We start from the raw sequence: 23,249 nt of genomic DNA on the forward strand, positions 1-23,249 counted from the left end.
GTTCAAAAGCCATCTATATCCTCTGAATAAATTTGAAATTATAGGAATTAAGGTCATTACGCCTTATTTTGGCAAATTGTGTTTAGTGAACACAAAGATGTGTTTGTTGGGGCTTGAATAAAGAGTGAAGACCTTGGGCACTGACTAGCACTTGAAAAACCTGATAATGTTTGCAGAAGAAATAAGCGGAGAAATGAACTGTCTCAGCAGCCTGGGAAAAGTCTCCTTTAGAGTGAGGAGAGGAGCTTCTGTTACCCAAAGTCTTATCTTCTGACTGCGTGTCTTGCTTATCAAACACTATGGTTTCAGTTTTCAAGAGTAATTTTGGGTGTCCTACTTGATAGTATCTTTTTAGCAAGATAATGTACACAATTCCACCAACTACTGACAGTATAGGCACTTTTACTAAATGTAAGGTTTAAACACATTCACTTACTATTTTGGCATTTTTTCCACTTTTCCTCAACTGTTGAACGGCAAATGCATGTTCCACGTTATCCATTGAGACTCCATTAACCATTGCCACACGGTCATTTTCCCTAAACAAAAAGTAATGCCATGTGTAATAAAGAAAAAAATTTCAATGAGCTGAAAGAGAGCTCTAAAGAAATGAATTATCGAAGAAGCCACTTGCAGTATCAGAGGATCACTGTGCAGCTATTATATCTTGAAATCTATCACAAGGTAATTAGGAAATTAACTTGAGTCAAGCATTGATATCCCAAATCTCAATGAAGTTGTAATTTGCCACAGAAGCAAAAAATGTAACACTTACTGTAGCAGTCCTTCTGCTGGACCTCCTTTCAGGACATCAGAAATAACTATTGATGTTTCACCACTCTGAAAATGGGGATTATCTCTTCCTCCAGATATCGCAATGCCAAACCCAAATCCTGGAGCCTAAAACAGAATATAAGAACCATCCTCAGACATCACATGACCACCTACATTTACACAGACCATACTGTAGTTCATGCTATTTCACCAAAAATTCAGAATACCAGCATTTTTAATACACATCCCAGCAAAAATAATAATACGTAAGTAAGGAGTAAGAATACTTTCCTCTTCTATAGCATTTTCTTCTAAGGTTCTGAAAGTATTTTACAAAGATTAAGTCTCATAGCAGTCCTGTAAGTAAAGTAAAAGGGTATGCCAATGGGGAACATAACACCAACCCCTAAAATGATGATGCCTCTTGAGAGGAAAACAGCAGCTGATAAAACAAGCTGGAGACTATACAACAGGGGTGGCCAACCTGCGGCTCTTCAAAAGTTAATATGCGGCTCTTTGCATAGGCGCCGACTCCAGGGCTGGAGCTACAGGCACTAACTTTCCAATGTGCCAGGGGTGCTCACTGCGCAACCCCTGGCTCTGCCCCAGGTCCTGACCCCACTCCACTCCTTTCCCCAAGGCTCCTGTCCCTTCCCCAGAGCCTGCTGTGCCCTTGCTCCTCCCCCTTCCCCTCCCCCCTCCCACCAAGAGCCTCCTGCATGCTGTGAAACAGCTGACTGTGGCAGGCGGGAGAGAGGCATGGGGAGGGAGAGGGAGGCGCTGATCGGTGGGCCGGAGGCACTGGGGACAGGAGATGGGGAGCTGATGGAGAGGCTGCTGACATATTACTGTGTCTCTTTGGCAATGTACATTGCCAAATTCTGGCTCCTTCTCAGGCTGGCTACCCCTGCTATACAACATAAGGACAGAAGGGAAACAAAAACGTACAACTGAAAGTGCAGGGGAAAATTTGAATTGTCTACCTAAATTTCCTGAAGTTGAAATTTGGGCGGAACCTTAGAGCTCACCCCCATACTCTTGTGAGTATAAGAATGGCCATACTGGGTCAAACCAAAGGTCCTTCTAGCCCAGTATCCTGTCTTCCGACAGTGGCCAATGCCAGGTGCCCCAGAGGGAATGAACAGGAATAGGTAATCATCAAGTGATCCACCCTCTGTCTCCCATTTCCAGCTTCTGGCAGACAGAGGCTAGGGACACCATCCTGTCTAATACCCATTGATGAACCGATCTAGCTCTTTTTTGAACCCTGTTATAGTCTTGGCCTTCACAACATCCTCTGGCAAAGAGTTCCACGGGTTGACTGTGCGATGTGTGAAAAAATACTTCCTTTTGTTTGTTTTAAGCTGAAAAGTACCAGTCTTATTAGTCTCTCCTCATATGACACCCGTTCCAAACCCCTAATCATTTTTGTTGCCCTTTTTGAATCTTTTCCAATTCCAATGTATCTTTTTAGAGATGGGGTGACCACATCTGCACTTCGTATTCAAGAGGGCCTCAAAGTGGTTACAACCAACACACCTCAGTTTCTTCCCTTATCTCAAAGGCTGCACCTCCAGCAAGCAAAATACCACTTAACATGCTGAGGTAATGGTTCAGTATAACCCTGCTTCCTGCATCACTTAAGTGTTTCTTAGAGTTCTCATATTGCAGTATTCACCCCACCTGACCCTGCTTAGCTCAAGAGCAGAGTAAGGTAGTAAGTTTCCAAGCTCAATTCTTAGTAACAACAGCAGGACTACTTGTACCGTTAAATACATCAAAACCTTGTTAGCACTGGCAAGTCATCTGCATCTTAACAAGAGTCATTTGTTTCAATCTTTTCCCTCTAGGGTGCTCTCCCTCTGCAGCAAGGTCAATGCCTCTGAAAAGTTATTGCTACTAGGTATGTCAAGATATGACAATTATGCTTACAATTTCTAGTCTGCCCGGAAGTGGCAATGGTGGGAAGTAAATTTTAAGTTGGTAAATCAGTTAGATTTAGTAAACTGACTGCCTAGCTCTTACTGGGAAGCATAAACACTTGTGGGAAACAAAACACTATCTTAAGTAAGTATGACATATGGCTGCAAGATTTGATTTTTCATTAAACTTCAAAATATTTGTTCAGTATATTTTTTCATGCAATGGAAATAAAATTGTCTGGGTTCCAATCTCTCTTCATTTTCCATCACAAAGTTTTACTTTTGTGCTTCTCCCCGTCTTTTTCAGCACTGAAAAGGATCCACTCACACATAAGACCACTGAAGATATGGATTTTCTCTCTAGCAAGCCCATTTAAACAATAACTAGGCTGCTATAACAAATTACCAAAGGAAGTGATGAATTCTCCATCACTTAAGTCTAAAAATCAATGGATGTCTTTCTAAAAGATATGCACTAACTCAAGCAGGAGTTATGGGCTAGATGCAGAAGTTACTGGATGAAATTCTATGCCCTGTATTATGGTCAGGTTAGATCATAACGATCACTTCTGACCTTAAAAGTCTATGAATCCATGAAGTGAAACTACTAAGAGTATCTTGGATCAAGAACTAAAATTCAGAGCGATTAGATGGTCCCATACAAGTTTTTCACCAGTGCAACTCCACTGATTTCAACAGTGCTCCTGATTTCAACAGTTACAGTAGTGTATCAGCAGAACTTAGCTCATGCTTTTTATCTGGTTCGATGAGGGAGAAAAAACAAGATAGCGTGGAGACTAATCTATTTTTAGATCTGTTCTGGCCTCATCCTCCCCTAAAAGGTTTCCTTTTATACTAACTTGATAGTCCTTCACTTAAGAGAAAAGAAGTCTTCATCTCGCCAAGTTTCTCCATGGACATTACAGATAATGTTTCAAGTTTCGCACTTATTAAAAATAGTATTAATTCAGAAATCTAGTATTTTTTCTCCAACTCCTATATAAATACATATTACTTAATAAATGTGAACACTGATGAATTTAGGTGACTAGCATGAGAAGAAGGGAACAAAAAAAGTCTACCTGCTGAAACTACAGATCAGACATGAGACATGATTCCAGTTCTAGTTCTCATGTAAAAACATTAATTAGGCTTACCATTTAATTAGGGCTACAAAATCATTCCCTCATAAAATGCCTAGTTTCAAAACACCAATTTTTCTGAATCATCATCATCATGAGGGCAGAACATTTCCATTTTCCAGCTCTGTCTTCACATGAAATTTACTTGGGATGTCAAGCAAAAACTTATCAGTAGTTATTGAATTAAGAGATGGTAGGGATGCAAGAAGCAGAATCACTATTTTCTGACATTTCAAAAAAATTCTATCTACACTTTAAGACAGAGCAAAAATAAAAGCAGAAGACATTTGAAAAACTGGACGTGGACTTAATTTTCAGTGGCTTTGCATAGTTTGACAAGAAAGCTGCGTGTACTAAATTTATGACCATTTGGAGGTTCTCTTGTACAGACTTACTATGTGAAGTTACACTGTCTACAGGTGCATACATACAGAGCGATGCACTTTGGATGCCCATTTTCAAACACTCTTTTGCCAAATAAACTTTAACTTAAAACCTGCTGAATTTATTTTCTGTAAGTTTAACTTTGGGTCAAACTTTAACACAGGGGTCGGCAAAGTGGTGTGCCGAGTCTTCATTTATTCACTTTAATTTACGGTTTCGCTTACCAATAATACATTTTAACATTTTTTAGAAGGTCTCTCTCTATAAGTCTATATATTATAAAACTAAACTATTGTCGTATGTAAACAAGGTTTTCAAAATGTTTAAGAAGCTTCATTTAAAATCAAATTAAAATGCTGATCTCACGCTGCTGGCCCGCTCAGCCCGTTGCCAGCCTGGGGTTCTGTTCACCTTGGCCTGCAGCGGGCTGAGCAGGGCCTGTGGCCGGGACCCCGGCTGGCAAGGAGCAGGCAGCCAGAGCCCCAGACCAGCAGTGGGCTGAGAGGGGCCGGTGGCCGGGACCCCAGACTGGCAGTGGGCTGAGCGGCTCAGCCCGCTGCCGCTCAGCCCGCTGTCGGTCTGGGGTTCAATCCGCTGGCTCCTGCCAGCCAGGGTCCCGGCTGCCGGCCCCGCTCAGCCCACTGCCAGTCTGGAGTCCCAGCCCTGCCCACAGAGTGGGTACCTACCTTCTCCCTGCTTCTAGCCAGTCTCTTCCTTTCTCTCTGCACTGAGATGAGGGTAGGAGTGTGCTGAAAACAGGGCTGGGGGTGAAGAAGCAGGCTGCGGGTTGGGGTGCAGGGTCTGGCCAGGAGCTAGAATGAGGGAGTGGGCTCAGGGTTGGAGCAGGAGGTTTGGGTGTGGAGCGCTTACCTGGGCAGCTCCCATTTGGTGCAAGGGGTGCAGGTGGGAATGTGTGTGTGGGGGGGTGTGCAGGAGCTCCCATTTGGTGCTCAGGGTGGGAGTGGGGATGTGGAGGGTGCAAGCGTCAGGGCATGGGATGTGTGGGGGGGTGCAGGGGTCAGGGCACAGGGCTGGGGTGTGGAGGGGTTCAGCGGTCAGGGCACAGGGCTGGGGTGTGGAGGGGTTCAGCGGTCAGGGCAGAGGGCTGGAGGGGATATGCCCTGATTCCACCCCCTTCCCCAAGGTCCCCGGAGCAGAGAGCTGTCAGCTGATCAGCCACAGGGAGGGAGAGAAGGAGGGGCAGGAACCCAGTACACTGGGGGAAGTGGCGGGGGGAGGGGGAAGCTTGCCTGCCCTGCAAGGAGAGAGCGGTGGGCGGAAAAGAGCTTGCCGGGCCGGGCAGGACTTTTAGTGGCACGCTGCTGTTTGCCCAGGTCTGGCAGACAGCAGCGTGCCATAGGTTGCTGACCCCTGCTCGAACATTATTCACTAGTTGCTTGAGTAAGGTGAGCATGATTTACTGCTTTATTTTGTCAATTTCAATGATCGCACAGCATAAAAATTTGAAGAAAATTTCATTCCATAGTTTTAAATTGATGAACATTTAACTTCAGCAACCCCCAGGTATACCTTTACTCTCACATATGTAAAAGTGTATTTGTACTAAAAAGACAACAACATTAGGTGGGAGTAAAGTCTGTAGTAATAAACTTTCGGGAAAAGCTTTAATATTAATAAACTGCCTGTAATTTTAAAGTATTGCAAAGATGGAAAGTTCAAATAAAACTTCAAACACGGGAAAATATGAAAGTTTCTATTTATTAACTTACTACAAGTAACTGACATGTAAAACCCTCAGATATGATAATTTGGCCAAGAACCCTGAGAGATGGGAATAACGTAACACTTGGTATGTTGACGACAGTTGGGGATATTTTAAAATGATGTCCACTGCCATTTATGCACGCACAACACAAGTAACCTAATTACCAGGGTTTGAGAAGTCTGCAGCCACATGAGCCCAGGCATTGTAGACACAGATGAGATAAAATGGTTGTGAACTTTTCATGACCAGGAGAGAGGAGAGAGTGGAATGAGACTTGCACATATGAACTGTAAAAAAGAATGGAATATTCTCTATGAGCTTTGAGCACAAAATTTAATTCCAAGATGGAAGAAACTCACAAGATGGGCAGTAACAATAAGAACTCCTCCTTTGCTCCTGGATATACAAAATCTGATGATCTCGCTGTAGGGGGAGAATTAGCTGATATGACTACCAGATGAACTATCAAAAGGCAAGCCCAGACCTCTTATGAGCTAACAAGTAGTCCACTATGTTAGGGTGTGTAATAAAGAAAGACTCTTTTTTAGATGACAAAGCAGAAGATCTTTTGTGTTTCAAAGCATAGCTTTCTCTTGTAAAAGGCTTTCCAACAAAATTCAATAAGAGACCTCTTGAGAGCTAACAACACTGGAGTTCCGCAAAGTAGTGTATTGCACACCAGCACGCTCAGACCTCTTACATGGATAGATGATCTGTTCCTGATTCTAGAATTGGTGAACTCGAAGTAACTGGATCAGGTTTGATGCCAAAACTAGATTAGAATACTAGAACTCACATGCCTAGGTTGCAGCTATTCGGAGTAAAAATGCTTTGACCCCAAAGAGGAAGCAAAATCAGAGGCATTTTGAGTTGTATTTTCCTGCAAACAAGTTCACTGAGGTTCTCTCCCCTCTTCTTGGGGAAAAAGTGAATTTACTGTGTTGCCTTTTAAAGACCACCCATATTGGGAATTTTATATTTGGCTTAGAGAATTTGTCTTCTCTAGACTTCAGCCAGCCTACAGAAGCATCTGATGATGGATGCATCTGGGCTACAGGCAAACTACTGCTTGATGCAGGAAGCATGAGCAAGCCCTTCCCCACAATGGATTGAGAACAAAAGTATTACCTGGGGTGAGAAAAAAAGTGCTCTGAGAAATATATGAACAGGTTTTAATTACACAAAATTTAACTGCAACCTGGACTCACGGGCTCCTCAGTGAGTCTAAAGGTCATGGTCCGTCAAGAGTTCGTCACCTGAGATTCAAAGCAGAGAGAGTATGGTCCCCAAATAAACCGAAGAATTTGGAAAGTCAGAGGTAATGCTGATGAGCTGACAGTTCCAATAGGAAGAGCATTAGCAGAAGGTTCAGGGGTGGAGATGTCCCCTCAATGAATCTCATAAGGATTGCGTCAGTGGAGCTTCACCCCAAACTTCAAGTGTTCCTGTCAATTAGATTTGCTTAAAAATAGCATTTTGTCTCTTTTCAAACAAGCTCAGTACAAATCTACAGCAATATACTGAAAACAGAACAAGTGTATCTTGCAGGCTTGTAACAATCTTTTTAAAAATGCCTTGAACCATTGTCATTATTTGAGTTACACTTGAGTTCAAAGTGCAGACACTATACTACCTCACCACATGAAAGCAGCAAGAGAATCGAAAGACTATTATGCAATTTCTGATTTTTGTTAGCGAATAAGCAGAAAAAAGTGGATGCTTATCAGAGTTGGGAGAATAACAGAGTTTTCAGTTGGCAGACAGTTCTGAAATTTTTTATTTTTTTCCAAATCAGGTTGTGTCAAACAAAACATGAAAAATTTCAGCAAATCAGAAAGTTGACAAAAATTAATTACTGGTCAAACAAAGCATTTTGTTTTATGATTAATTAACTGATTTGTTTAGTTAATGGGCACATCTTCACATAGAAATAAAGGACTAAATTCACAAAACGGCCTGTGGTGCCCATCTTACAACTTTCAACCCAATTCTTAGGGTACTCACCCGGGATGTGGGAGACCCAGGTCTAATCCCCTGTTCTACCTGATGTGGAAAAATGGTTTGAATTAATAGCCTACAACTGCTCAGCAGCAGACAGTGGTAGTATAGAAAATAACAAAACGCCACTAGCCATGACCTTCAGCCCCCAACTAAAACCTCTCCAACGCATCATCAAGGATCTACAACGTATCCTGAAGGATGACCCAACACTCTCACAAATCTTGGGAGACAGGCCAGTCCTTGCTTACAGACAGCCCCCCAACCTGAAGCAAATACTCGCCAGCAACCACACACCAGAACCACTAACCCAGGAACCTATCCTTGCAACAAAGCCCGTTGCCAACTGTGCCCACATATCTATTCAGGGGACATCATCATAGGGCCTAATCACATCAGCCACACTATCAGAGGCTCGTTCATCTGCACATCTACCAATATGATAGATGCCATCATGTGCCAGCAATGCCCCTCAGCTATGTACACTGGGCAAACTGGACAGTCTCTACATAAAAGAATAAATGGACACAAATCAGATGTCAAGAATTATAACATTCATAAACCAGTTGGAGAACACTTCAATCTCTCTGGTCACTCGATTTCTGATCTCAAAGTGACTATCCTTCAACAAAAAAACTTCAAAAACAGACTCCAACGAGAGACTGCTGAATTGGAATTAATTTGCAAATTGAATACAGTTAACTTAGGCTTGAATAGAGACTGGGAATGGTTGAGTCATTATACTAAGTGAAACTATTTCCCCTTGTTTATTCCTCCCCCCACACACACACACACACTGTTCCTCAGACATTCTTGTTAACTCCTGGAAATGGCCCACCTTGATTATCACTTCAAAAGGTTTTCTCTCCCCCCACCCCACTCTCCTGTTGGTAATAGCTCATCTTAAGTGATCACTCTCCTTACAATGTATATTTTTTCATGGTCTGTGTGTATATATAAAATCTCCTCATTGTACTTTCCATTTTATGCATCCAATGAAGTGAGCTGTAGCTCACGAAAGCTTATGCTCAAATAAATTGGTTAGTCTCTAAGGTGCCACAAGTACTCCTTTTCTTTTTGCGAAGACAGACTAACACGGCTGCAACTCTGAAACCTGGTATAGAGTTAGTACACTGCATTACCATATAGTATTTACTACTTAAACCTTCTGACTTTTTAAAGCATAGTACTGCTCTGAAAAGCAATTATGTATAAAATGGCACCTTCTTACTTAAATCCACTCCCTGCTGACTTTGTTGACTAAACTAAATTAGTACATTGTAAGTCATGAAAAAGCCACAGAGCCAGAATAGCTCTGAGACAGTAAGAGGAATTTTACCCTAGCTTGCATGTCAGCAAATAAATCATTCACTAAATCCCACTGGAGAATATTTACTGTTGGTGATGCCTGTGCCAGAAATAACTTCCGCTGAGTTTGCAGGAATAGCATCCAGAAAAAAAAATTTGTAAACTGAGCAGGTTTGATATTGAAGTCACTGGGGGACTAATGAAGAACCCCAAAATGTCATTTCTGCAGTCATTTCTCAGAAATGAATTGCACTTTAAACACTGGCCTTAGTCATGATTAAATAATAAGAGGCCATTTACATAATTTAAGCGCTGTACAAACCAAGACCCCAACCCTACCATTGAATCCTTGTAAAACTTATGTGTCTGTGTGGAGCCACAGTGAAGTCAATGGCGCTCCAGAGAGATCCTTAAACCTCTGCACCCCGGTGAAGTATTCCGTACATACATACATACATACATGCATGAATGAATGTAGGGAAGCAGACGAAGAGCAGGTAAGAAATTTTCAAAGTAACAAAGGAGATGTGGATTTTCAGACTGGCAATGTGGAATTCCTAAGACCTGGCTGCCTCCTGATAAAATGTATTACTTATGAAAAAAATGTGTTTTATGAAGGGAGGTAAAGTTATTTTTAGAATGCTGACTTTGTCATTGCAATTCTCCCCCAAAAAGCCAATTACCAGCAGGGTACAAATATGAGCCTTAAAGCACTGATGAATGAAATTCAGTCATTGAGGAACTCTGAACTTTCACTGAACCACACACTTTACAACTCAAAGTACTGGTGCTTTCCCCTTGCGTATTATAGCAGATGCTTGAGTGGTTCTTATTACTAAGTATTTCTTTTTACAATGCACATTACTTTTACTAGGATCATCAAAATTAAAACTAAACTAGAAAAGAAAAAATGTACTTACGGTATATTCTATCATACATTTTTGTGGAGTTTTTCTGGTGTTTATTTCCTAACTTATGCAGTTTTGTAATTCACAACAGTTTTTCCAGCCACTAGTGTGAATTAGCCAGGTCCCACTGTAGTTCTAAGTCCTTAATCACTAAGAAGGTATAGTGCCATCCAGTGTTATACAGTAAAAATATTTTTTGCTGTTTGAGAAGTACGTTTGGAAGTTTTAGGCAGTTGAAACTGTGCTAGCTATAGCCTTATTTAAATATGGTTCTCTGACTGATTCAGACAAATTTTATGTTAGGAAACTTATGCTTCACAATATTGCCTCACCCTCAAAGTAACTTCTAAACCAGATTGGGAAACAACTGTGCTATCATTTCCTGTAACAAACATGGTATCTAAAAATTGTCCACAGCAAAGCTGCTAGCAGCAACAAGATCCTGGTCAGTCACTGTCTTTCCTTTTTGAAGTCCACAATATCAGTAGAATTACAGTAGTTTTTAAAGAACCTCAACCTAAATGAAGATATTTGCTCCCAGTCAAGAAGGGCATTGAGGTTAAATACATTAAAGATTGTAAAAAGCTCAGATACTACGATAGCGGGGGGCCACAAAAGTATCTTTGATGGACACGTCATATGAATCAATTTAAAATAAACTGGCAAATTTTTCCCCTGCCCCATCTGTTGCCCACTTAGATAAACAAACCATCTTTTGTCACTACCAAGTATCCAAACCAAACTCCACTATCAAAGTCCATATGGAATTATGAAGATACATAAAGCTAAACCACACTATGAAATCAGTCTGTTCCACTGCTTTACTTGGCCTTACTCCATAATACACATATTAATAGCTTTCAGGTCTTATAGGAAAGCATATGGACAAAATCATAGCAATTCTGAGGAACTGTACCAGCAGACTAAATATTTCTCGGAGACATACAATGAGCAGCCAATCTAGTGTGGAAAGGGGGTGTCTCCAGTTTGACCCATCTCTGCAGCACCTCCCTCTGTGCTGCACTTGAGTAATTCATTACTAACTTGCTGCTCTCAGCTGCTTCAGAATGAGCCAATTCCAGAGGGGCTCCTTTAGTCCCTTACTTCTGTGAAGGGAAATTTGAATCTTGAAGGCCAACACATCAGAGACTATATGGATGGACTCTACAGCAGGTCTATATAGTCTGGACTCATGGAACTATTAAGGGGGCAAGGAAGTCATGCAACCATATCCCCATAACTCCTGGGGAGGTGTTTTTCCCCTACATGTTTGTTTTAGTGCTCTGAAGACTGATGGCTGTGACAGAGGTCAAAAATTTGGCTTCTTATATCCCTGTATTGTAAGGTTATATGGTAGCCACCTCACCTACTTGATAGCTTCCGAGTTCCTGACAAAGTTTGAAAGTGAACAACCACCAACAACAAAAAAACCCTTCTAAAAGCTACCTCTTCTTCACATCTCCATCCCAAATAGTGACCAGTTTAATATTTTTAAACAAAACCAAAAATCCTACATTAACAATTGGAGGGGCTTGTGTTTGGTTTTTAGTACAGGCTAAGTTCTTGCTATCAGTGTTAAGCCTTGTGGTTTACAGCAGGACAACAAGACCACCAACTATTCAACATGTGGATGTAGTAAACCTTTTTAGCAGGTAGAACAGTAAGCACACAGGACAGAACCACAGACATGTCATTCTGGAAAATGCGAAGCGTCCAACAACTTTAACATTGTGTAGAAAGCATGAACACATACTAAAATGGCACTTTGATATCAAGCAGGAACATTATCAAGTTTTATATATTTAGTATAGTGCTGTTACTCTATTAATGAACCATTTCCAAAAAGGCAAAGCTCCTCCAGGTCTTTTGGATAAATAAATAGAACTTTAGGAAGGGCAGCACCAGCACTTCATTGCCCTGAGGTTGATAGTGAAAGCTAAATTCAGAGGCACATAAAAACAGCATTCTGCCCTGCATGACTGCCTTCCTGTATGTCACTCAGTATTTTTTTTAATGTTCATAGCTATTGACAGTGCCCCAGACAACAAAACTGAAGGAAGCTCACTATGGGTTTGTTTCATGGGGAATGATCTAAAATATGAATTCACTCATGACCTCACCAGGATTTGGACCCAAACCCCAAGAAGTAAAGATCACCTTACCTTATCACATTCAACTACCTGGAATAGTTTTATTTTTTGAAACAAGAACTGAATGAAAAGTTATAGACTGAGAGCACTGGAAAATGAACTCCTACATATCCACAGCAATGAAAGTGACAACGCAAACTTGATCAAATTGCTGTGCTAATGTACCTGGAACATTCTGAGAGAAATCCATCTCTAGGCCTGAAAAGACAGTTCATTCTTTGTGGACTATTCCATTTTTCACTCTGTGGTAAGACTGCCAAAAAGAGTCATGCATATTATGTAAGCTAGACCACTCTGTAATACCTTGACACCCCAATATTCACCACTGTCATGTAATTAGGATATGTTTTGTACAAAGTATGTCTCTTGAGGTATCATTCTAAGCCCTGGTCTACACTAGGAGTTGAGGTCGAATTTAGCAGCGTTAAATCAATTTAACCCTGCACCCATCCACACGATGAAGCCCTTTTTTTCGACTTAAAGGGCTCAAAATCGATTTCCTTACTCCACCCCCGACAAGGGGATTAGCGCTGAAATCGGCCTTGCTGGGTCAAATTTGGGGTACTGTGGACGCAATTAGACGGTATTGGCCTCTGTGAGCTATCCCAGAGTGCTCCATTGTGACCACTCTGGACAGCACTCTCAACTCAGATGCACTGGCCAGGTAGACAGGAAAAGAACCGCAAACTTTTGAATTTCAATTTCCTGTTTGGCCAGCATGGCAAGCTGCAGGTGACCATGCAGAGCTCATCAGCAGAGGTGACCTTGATGGAGTCCCAGAATCGCAAAAGAGCTCCAGCATGGACCGAACGGGAGGTACGGGATCTGATCGCTGTACGGGGAAGAGGAATCCGTGCTATCAGAACTCCGTTCCAGTTTTCGAAATGCCAAAACATTTATCAAAATCTCCCAGGGCATGAAGGACAGAGGCCATAACAGGGACCTGAAGCAGTGCCATGTGAAACTTAAGGAGCTGAGGCAGCCTACCAGAAAACCAGAAAGGCGAACGGCCGCTCCGGGTCAGAGCCCCAAACATGCCGCTTCTAAGATGAGCTGCATGCCATTTTAGGGGGTTCAACCACCACTACCCCAGCCATTTTGTTTGACTCCTTCAATGGAGATGGAGGTAACACGGAAGCAGGTTTTGGGGACGAGGAAGATGATGATGAGGAGGAGGAGGTTGTAGATAGCTCACAGCAAGCAAGCGGAGAAACCGCTTTTCCCGACAGCCAGGAACAGTTTCTCACCCTGGACCTGGAGCCAGTACCCCCCGAACCCACCCAAGGCTGCCTCCCGGACCCGCCAGGCGGAGAAGGGACTTCTAGTGAGTGTTCCTTTTAAAATACTATACATGGTTTAAAAGCAAGCATGTTTAATGATTAATTTGCCCTCGCATTCGTGGCTCTCCTGGATATACTCCCAAAGCCTTTGCAAAAGGTTTCTGGGGATGGCAGCCTTATTCCGTCCACCATGGTAGGACACTTTACCACTCCAGGCCAGTAGCACATACTCAGGAATCACTGTACAACAAAGCATTGCAGTGTATGTTTGCTGGCGTTCAAACAACATCCGTTCTTTATCTCTCTGTGTTATCCTCAGGAGAGAGAAATCATTCGTGGTCACCTGGTTGAAATAGGGTGCTTTTCTTAAACATTCAGAGGTGCCCGTTCATGCTGGGCTGTTTGCCTGTGGCTGAACAGAAATGTTCCCCGCTGTTAGCCACGGGGAGGGGGCTAGCCACGCGGTGGGGGGAGGCAAAATGCAACCTTGTAACGAAAGCACATGTGCTATGTATGTAATTTTCATGGTAAACCTTGCTGTTAACGAGTGTACCCATTGTTCTATAAAATGGGTCTTTTTAAATACCACTGTCCCTTTTTTCCTCCACCAGCTGCATGTGTTTCAAGGATCACAGGATCTTCTCCTTCCCAGAGGCAAGCGAAGATTAGAAGGCGAAAAAAATGCACTCGTGATGAAATGTTCTCTGAGCTCATGCTGTCCTCCCACACTGACAGAGCACAGACGAATGCATGGAGGCAGACGATGTCAGAGTGCAGGAAAGCACAAAATGACCGGGAGGAGAAGTGGCGGGCTGAAGAGAGGGCTGAAGCTGAAAAGGTGGCGGCAGCATGATGAGAGGAGGCAGGATTCAATGCTGAGGCTGCTAGAGGATCAAACTCATATGCTCCAGCGTATGGCTGAGCTGCAGGAAAGGCAGCAGGAGCACAGACCGCCGCTACAGCCCCTGTGTAACCCACTGCCCTCCTCCCCAAGTTCCATAGCCTCCACACCCAGACGCCCAAGAACAAGGTGTGGAGGCCTCCAGCCACTCCACACCAGAGGATTGCCCAAGCAACAGAAGGCTGGCATTCAATAAGTTTTAAAGTTTTAAACTTTTAAAGTGCTGTGTGGCCTTGTCCTTCCCTCCTCCACCACCCCTCCTGGTGCTTCTCTCTTCCACCACCTCTCCTGGGCTACCTTGGTAGTTATCCCCCTATTTGTGTGATGAATTAAAAAAGAATGCATGAACTTGAAACAACGACTTTATTGCCTCTGCAAGTGGTGATCGAAGGGGGGAGGAGAGGATGGTTGGCTTACAGGGTAGTAGAGTGAACCAAGGGGCTGGTTTTGATCAAGGAGAAAAACAGAACTGTCACACCATAGCCTGGTCAGCCATGAAACTGGTTTTCAAAGCTTCTCTGATGCGCCATGCGCCCTTCTGTACTCTTCTAATCACCCTGGTGTCTGGCTGCATGTAATCAGCGGCCAGGCGATTTGCTTCAACTTCCCACCCCGCCGTAAAGTCTCCCCCTTACTCTGACAGATATTGTGGAGCACACAGCAAGCAGTAATAACAATGGGAATATTGGTTTCGCTGAGGTCTAACCGAGTCAGTAAACTGTGCCAGCACGCTTTTAAATGTACAAATGCACATTCTACCACCTTTCTGCACTTGCTCAGCCTGTAGCTGAACAGCTCCTGACTACTGTCCAGGCTGCCTGTGTACGGCTTCATGAGCCATGGCATTAAGGGGTAGGTTGGGTCTGCAAGGATAACTATAGGCATTTCAACATCCCCAACGGTTATTTTCTGGTCTGGGAATAAAGCCCTTCCTGCAGCTTTTGAAACAGACCAGAGTTCCTGAAGATGCGAGCACCATGTACCTTTTCCGGCCATCCCACGTTGATGTTGGTAAAACGTCCCTTGTGATCCACCAGTGCTTGCAACACCACTGAAAAGTACCCCTTGCGGTTTATGTACTCGCCGGCTTGGTGCTCCAGTCCCAAGATAGGGATATGGGTTCCGTCTATGGCCCCACCACAGTTAGGGAATCCCATTGCAGCAAAGCCAACCACTATGACCTGCACATTTCCCAGGGTCACTACCCTTGATATCAGCAGATCTTTGATTGCGTGGACTACTTACAGTAGATTTGCCCACTCCAAATTGATTCCCGACTGACCGGTAGCTGTCTGGAGTTGCAAACTTCCACAGGGCTATTGACACTCACTTCTCAACTGTGAGGGCTGCTCTCATCCTGGTATTCTTGAGCTTCAGGGCAGGGGAAAGCAAGTCACAAAGTTCCATGGAAGTGCCCTTATGCATGCAAAAGTTTCACAGCCACTGGGAATCATCCCAGACCTGCAACACTATGCGATCCCACCAGTCTGTGCTTGTTTCCCGAGCCCCATTAGCGTTTCACCGTACGAACCTGTCCCATTAGCACCATGATGCCCACATTGGCAGGGACCGTACTTTGAGAGAAGTCTGTGTCCATGTCCTCATCACTCACGTCACCGCGCTGACATCGCCTACTCGCCCGTATCGCTTTGCCAGGTTCTGGTGCTGCATATATTGTTGGATAATGCGTGTAGTGTTTAATGTGCTCCTAATTGCCAAAGTGATCTGAGCAGGCTCCATGCTTGCCGTGGTATGACGTCCGCACAGAAAAAAAGGCGCTGAACGATTGTCTGCCGTTGCCCTGACGGAGGGAGGGGCGACTGACAACATGGCTTACAGGGTTGGCTTACAGAGAATTAAAATCAACAAAAGGGGGTGGGTGGCTTTGCGAGAAACTGAATGGCTCCCTCAAGGATAGAACTCAAAACTGGGTTTAGCAGGCCGTTGATTTCACAGAGGGTGGGAGGAAGGAGAAAATGAATACAAAACAAATCTAGTCTATTTCTTGTTTTGAGCCACTTCATCTATCTTTATACATCTTGCTAGCAGCAGACTGTGCAGTACAACTGCTAGCCATCGTCATCTCCTGAGTGCTCGGCAGAAGATGGTGCAGTATGACTACTGGCCATCGTCTTCTAATCTGCAGTTAGCAGAAGACAGTGCACTGCTAGGGAGGACTGAATCGCCACAAGACGAAACAAGGGAAATGACCTGGCTGAGTCACTCCCATGTTTGCCCAGATGCCCAGTTAAAAGAGCACCCAGGACTACGTCTATGACGGCTACCAGTCCTACTGCACTGTCTGCTACCAAAAGGCAATAAACTGCTGCTGTGTAGCAATGCAGTACCACGTCTGCCAGCACCCAGGAGACATAGGGTGACGGTTACCTGAGTGGGCTCCACGCTTGCTGTGGTATGGCGTCTGCACAGGTAACTCAAGAAAAAAGGCGCAAAACGATTGTCTGCCCTTGCTTTCACGGAGGGAGGGAGGGAACGGGGTCCTGACAATATGTACCCAGAACCACCCACAACAATCTTTTAGCCCCATCAGGCACTGGGATTTCTACCCAGAATTCAAATGGGCGGCGGAGACTGTGGGAACTGTGGACCACCCACAGTGCAACGCTCCGGAAGTCGACTGTTGCCTCGGTACTGTGGACACACTCCGCCGACTACATGCACTTAGAGCATTTGTGTGGGGACACACAAAATCAACTGTATAAAAACGCTTTCTACAAAACTGACTTCTATAAATTCAACCTAATTTTCATAGTGTAGACATACCCTTAAAGTCGATCTGCTAGTTGAATTGTATGTGTTATCGTCATATGTGAAGTTATGAAGTTTGGCTATGTATGTGTTACTGAAACATGTTGTGAGGTTGAAAAACATCCACAAGCAGCCTTTCAGGTACAACAGTAAAAAGGCGAAAGGTTAAGGTCTTACTGAGGAAATGCACACAAGCGCAAGGATTACCCCAGGAACTGTGTACAATAGAAACCTCTCAGAGACAGCCCTACGCAATGGGAACTGTTTGACGCAGGTCACAGCAAAAGAGCTTTCCAGCAAGTGGGAAGAAGATATAAAAGTGGGACAAATGGCATCATGAGGATACCTCACTCTCCCTGCAACAACATACCTGGAAACACCTGAGGGGCAAGGAATGAACTGTGGGAAGTGGTGGTCCCAGACTAGAAGGATCTTTAGCCTGTGTATGAAAACCTGGAAAGGCCAAGGCAACTTGTGCCTGAAGAATCTGCCAGCCAGTTTATCACTCAGGGTTAGAATTTGCTAATTTATATCCTATCTAGTGCGTTAAACTCAGTTTGCATTTTTTGTTTATTTACTAAGGTACTCTGCTTTGATCTGTTTGCTATCCCTTATAATCACTTAAAATCTATCTTGTGTAGTTAACAAATTTGTTTTTGATTATTCTGAAACCAGTTTGTTGAGTTCATAACTGGGGGTGGGAGGGAAGCAAAAAGCTGTGCATATCTTCCTCCACATTGGGGGGGGCAGATTTCATGAGCACACACTGTACAGATTTCTGTGCAGTGCAAGACAATACAATTTTAGATTTACGTTCCGAAGGGGGCATGCACTTGAGTGTTGGTCAATTCCTGAGCTGAGTCTTCCCACGCAGAGCTGATCTCATTGTCAGGGAACCCAGATTGGCAGAACCGGCGGGCTCAGTGGCATCAGGTGGCACCCCAGAGGGGGAGGGTGGCAACCCGTCACACACTAAATATCAGACGTTCACAACTTTCAGTCACTACCAGCTTGAGCGATATTTGAACTAGTAATCAAGAGGCACATACATAGGTATATCTGTATCATAGGGCAGCCCCTTCCTGGGACAACCTCCAGCTGTAGGGCTGCTGCTGAACAAGTGCACCTGCATCAGTTTCCCTCCTTCAGAGTCCTCACTAATTCCACACCAGGCTCTTTCTGCTCCTTACCACTCCTCTTTCGGTTCAGTTTATTACACAAATCTATTGCAAAACAGTCCATAACAAAAGTCCCAAAACAGTCTTTTTCTCAGAGCCAATGTATATAGTCTTTAAAATCCACATCTTCTAGTCTCTATATGCCCCACATAGCACACTCCGGCAGCACCCACCACACCTGAGCTCTTCATTTGTACTCTCCTGCTGGAATGCAATCCAATTTTTCCTAGTTGGAAACCCCACAACTTCTGTGCTGGGAGTTCACCCTCTCCTGGCTCCAACTCTCCACAGAGATTCAAATGGTAAGCCTCTGCGCTGGCTTTAAGCTCTCTCCAGCCTTCAGCTTTGGCTCCCCGTCATAAAATAAGTCAGCAGATGACTCTTGCTGCTGCTCTCTGGCCTTCAGCCTCTGAGCCCTGGCTCTCCGGCTTGGGGTGGTCAACTGGCAAACCCCTCTTCCTGATCTCCTGCCTTCAGCCTTTCCCCAGGACCCACCTACAGCTTCTTTCCAGTCTCTGGCAGCTCTCACCTGCCAATCTCACTCTCAAGCAGCTCTGATCTGCCTTTTTCATGACTGACTCAGGCCTGGTCTACCTTATAATTTACATTGACCTAGCTACTTCACTATTGGGTGTAAAAAATGTATTTCAGCAAGTGACATAATTAAGCTGACCTAACCCCTAGTGTAGATGTAGCTAAGTCAAAGGAAGCATTCTTCTGTTAACCTAGATATCACCCTTCTGTTGATGTAGGAAGAATCTATGCTGTTGTGCTGCTATAGCACTTGTAATGTAGACACTGCTTCAGTCCATATTCTAAGAAGGTTCTGACTGATCAGGTCTGTCCTGGCTCTAGGGCCCAGGAGCCCTCTTTTAAGCCGAGTTGGGGGTTAGCTGATAAGTCACAGGCACACTGGCTTCTTCCCTCTTAAAGGGCTAGTATCACCCTCTAACAATTTCATCATCATTTTATTCATCTATTTTGGAAGGTTTCAGTACTATGATCCATACACACTCCCAATTTTAACATTTTTTCCCCTGAACTTATTACACTCAAGTCTAATTTATCAATCTGTGTCTATTGCCCCTTTCTGTCCTCCTCTCTTTATTTCTTGACTTCACTATCTTTTCCACTTTAACAACTATGTTCTACAGGTCCTTTTCCATCTTTCATCTTCACAATTTCCCCCAGAGGTTCAGAACACATTCCGTAGATCAGCAGCAATGTAACAATGGAATCAAATTTAAGAAACAAAAGTTTAGAACTAGTCTTGACACTATGATGCTGCTTTGGAAGAGGATTAGTTCTCAGCTGCAGAGCAGACTGAAGCAAAAGTCAGCCAGCCTGAAGTATACATGTAATCCTAATATGCATACTTTCTCCAGAGGCAAACCCAATGTCTTGTAAAGTATGCATGTGGGGCAAACGGTGCACTATAAACCCTTTATTAGTACAGGATGGTGGGAATCCATTAGACCATATTAGTGCTAGAGAAAGTTTCAAGAGGAGTTGTTTTTTTACTTGAAAGATCTACATAATCAAAGCTGATATTAGATAAACTATTGCATTAGTGAATTGTTTTTAATGTCACAGCATTAAAAGGATGTAATCAAAATGTGTGTTGATTGATACTGAAGTCCAATCAATTTAAAAATTACATAGAATTAAGTCATTTTGTTATTAATCATGTGTGAACTTGTTAATTATGTGTATAATGTAGTAGTAAACATTTACATTGTGTATACGCCTGTAGCTAAATAACCTATCAAACAAGGAAGAAGCCTTATGGAATGTAATGAAGAAATTTAACAGAAAAGTGCTAATTTCAAAGCAAGTGATCAGTTTGTGTGTGTGTGTGTGGGGGGGAGGCGCATGGATCAGCCTTCACATTGCACTCCCCATCAGTAGCCAGCCCAAGCCAAGGAAGCCAATGATCCAACCAGCAGACCAAATTCAGTGATGAATCCTGGTCACGTGCGCCACCTGAGGCATGTTGCGCATGCGCTAAGAAGATTGTGTGTGATGATCGGAGGTCAAAACACACAAAATGCCTTCCTTACTCTCCATCAGGGTGGATAAAAATGAATGACTTTTTTTTAATTTAAATCGGATTTTTTGATAAAATGCTTTTTGAGAAAAAAAAAACTATCTAAAGATAGTTTTAATTAAGACACATTATAGCTCAAAGATGTGTCATCATGGAATAGGGATTATAAATTCTAATTCTATAGTATGAGACAATATATTCATGTAATGTTTAAGAAATTTTTTGTTAATGAGTTCCAATAGTTCATGGATTAGGAACCCAATCTTATGGAGTTCCAGGGGCTTCTGTATAGATTATTTAGGTTAATCTTTCTATCTACCCAACGGGACTCAGTGCTCAGTGTAGAAGATACCATCAGAGAGGCTTAGTTTTGCAGTTCTCAAACTGTAGATTTGTGACTCCAGAGATAACACGCTTTTTAACATCAAAAATGTGTATATATGAGAAATAACAGACCTCATTCCTATTGTCCCTCTGCAAATTTGTGTACACAGAGTCAATCCCTTACCTCTCTCTAAAGTGCAAAGTTTCAAAACATCCAATGAATAGAAGATAGTTGGGGGTGGAATAGATCTGGACAGGGAGAAGACGTCTGCAGATAAATGTGAGAAGGGAGGGAGAGGCAGTAGAAACAAAAGTGAAACTGTTTAAGCAGCATATTCCAGACGTCTTGAGGTCTTTCTGAGTGTAGCCTTCATTGATTTGAGATCTACCATACCATTCTCTCACTAGAATGGAAAACCCATAATGGCAGCAGGCCGTAAGAGACCCAGCTTGGGAATATTTTAATGAACTTCCTCTACTTATGGGTAAGAAAGGCATGCATGCAAAATGCAAACAGTGCAACAAAGAAATGCAAGGCCTAGTTGCCCCAATGAAACAATATCATGAGAAGTGTTCCTTCTCAGGAGGAAGTTGTGTTGAAGATGATGAAAGGAACATGCCTGAACATTCAGGATCTTCAGATTGGTAACAACCAACAAGAATGCACTTTTATGTAGAAATCCATAATTAAATCGAGTCTTCTTGACCAGTGATTTAACTCATGATTTAAATCAAATCCACCCTGCTCTCCAACATCATAGGAAAAGCCCATGTGGATAGCGACACTCGTTTTCTGAAGAAGCTCTAAGTATGGATTCAAGGAAAGATCCTGGATCTCTGGACTCTTACAGGGAAGTGTACCAGATGCTAAGCAGAGGTCCCCAGAGACAGACTTTTGGGAAACTGGCAGTTTATTACATCACTGCCAACATTTGGCATTACAAACTGTGACTCACCTGTACATATATTTTTACCTGCTTTAACCTCTCAATAACTCTTATTTCCTTTTCTTAGCTAATAAATGTTTAGTTAGTTTAGTATGGAATTGGCTACCAGCATTCTCTTTCGTGTAAGATCTAGAGTAGTAAGTGACTGGTCTCTGGGAACTGGGAGCAACCTGATGTGGTGTGATTTTTGGTTTAAGTGACCTTTTATCATAAAAGTCCAGTTTGTCTGGGTGGCAAGATAGACTGGAGAGTCTAAGGGGTCTGTATGTGACTCCATGGTAAGACTGGTATTGTGATCCAGAAGATCACATTTGTCACTGGCATGGTGAAACGGAAGTATAGAACACACCACCAGCTTGGGGTGTCTGTCCTGTTTTCTGACAGTCTGCCCTGAGATAGGCACACTCAATCGTGAGCCACTCCAGACAGTGTGACAATTTATAAAAAAGTGATCTCTGCCTACTACAAGTCACCACAAGCAGATGACTGAGGCCTCAAACACAAAATTTCTAGCCAATTCTGGTCAGAACACGGTTAAATTATGTGTCTCAGAAGTACAGGTTTGTAGAAACTATTTTCGAACAGAAATTTTTATTTGTGAAATTTTATTCTATTTAGATTTAACATTTTTATGTTTAAATTACACAGTTATACTGCTAAAACTCTTTTAGCTTTGCAATGCATGATACACTTCAGCATAATTTTCAGTTGCATGGGGATATGCACAAAAAAGTTACCTAAAAAACTTAGGCAAGCTCAAGAGTGACTCAGCAAAAAGTTGTCGTCTTGGCAAGTTTTACCAATAACTACTGTTTGAGCAGAGAATTTACAACAATTCTAATTTTAAACAAAGTAATGTGACAAACCAGTTTCCTTTTCTTTTGCTTCCTGACATCTGGCTCTTTTCTATTGTTTTCAAAAGCTGCCAGTATCCTGAGTTATGCATACAAAATTAATTGTTCTAATAACTTACCCTGTGAAGAGTCACTGTGTGTTGTTCCCATATAGCTGTTTCTTCCATTGTTGTGCTCTGATTAAAAAAAAAAAAAAGTAAAGTTAGATTTTGGTGTCAATATATAGACGTTCTTATGAGCTGTGCAGTACCTCAACTGTAAATTGACAAATTTATATTCATAGTTAGCTACTCATTGGGAGTATTAAAGCTGAGGAAAAACAGATTTTTAATATAAAGACAGGAAACAGCTCAACGGAACTTCCTGTGTTTCTAACTGAAACATTCGGAAAAGGACTCCCCATTATATTCATCTCATACTAGTTGCATGACAATTTTCAGTGCTTATACAATTACTAAGTTAGTACTATTGTGCATCTAGCAGCTGTGCAATTTTTGCTTATGTTAACTGCACTTTCCCCAACACAGAAGTTTGCCTTTTCAGAACCAAAGTGAAAAATACAGAAAGAAATTACATCCAACTTCAAACACTGTGTTTAGTAAACCCTTCCTTCCACTCAAATTCAAACACTTTATCA

The 23,249-nt window shown here is 42.7% G+C and overlaps 1 protein-coding gene across 7 annotated transcripts in view; it reads right to left on the reverse strand.

Moving 5' to 3' along the window:
* TJP1 (tight junction protein 1) overlaps positions 1-23,249 on the reverse strand; it is a 153,929-nt gene that overhangs the window by 79,832 nt on the left and 50,848 nt on the right. For all 7 annotated transcript variants that reach the window (XM_077827822.1, XM_077827820.1, XM_077827818.1 and 4 more), the window contains exons 2-4: positions 22,732-22,788; positions 776-900; positions 437-539 (exon numbers count right to left, since the gene is read on the reverse strand). In XM_077827822.1, the coding sequence (XP_077683948.1) occupies positions 437-539; positions 776-900; positions 22,732-22,788 (285 nt within the window). The remainder of the gene's footprint in view (positions 1-436; positions 540-775; positions 901-22,731; positions 22,789-23,249) is intronic.

Source organism: Eretmochelys imbricata, chromosome 10 (genome assembly GCF_965152235.1).
Source record: "Eretmochelys imbricata isolate rEreImb1 chromosome 10, rEreImb1.hap1, whole genome shotgun sequence".
In the NCBI taxonomy this organism is placed as follows: domain Eukaryota; kingdom Metazoa; phylum Chordata; order Testudines; family Cheloniidae; genus Eretmochelys; species Eretmochelys imbricata.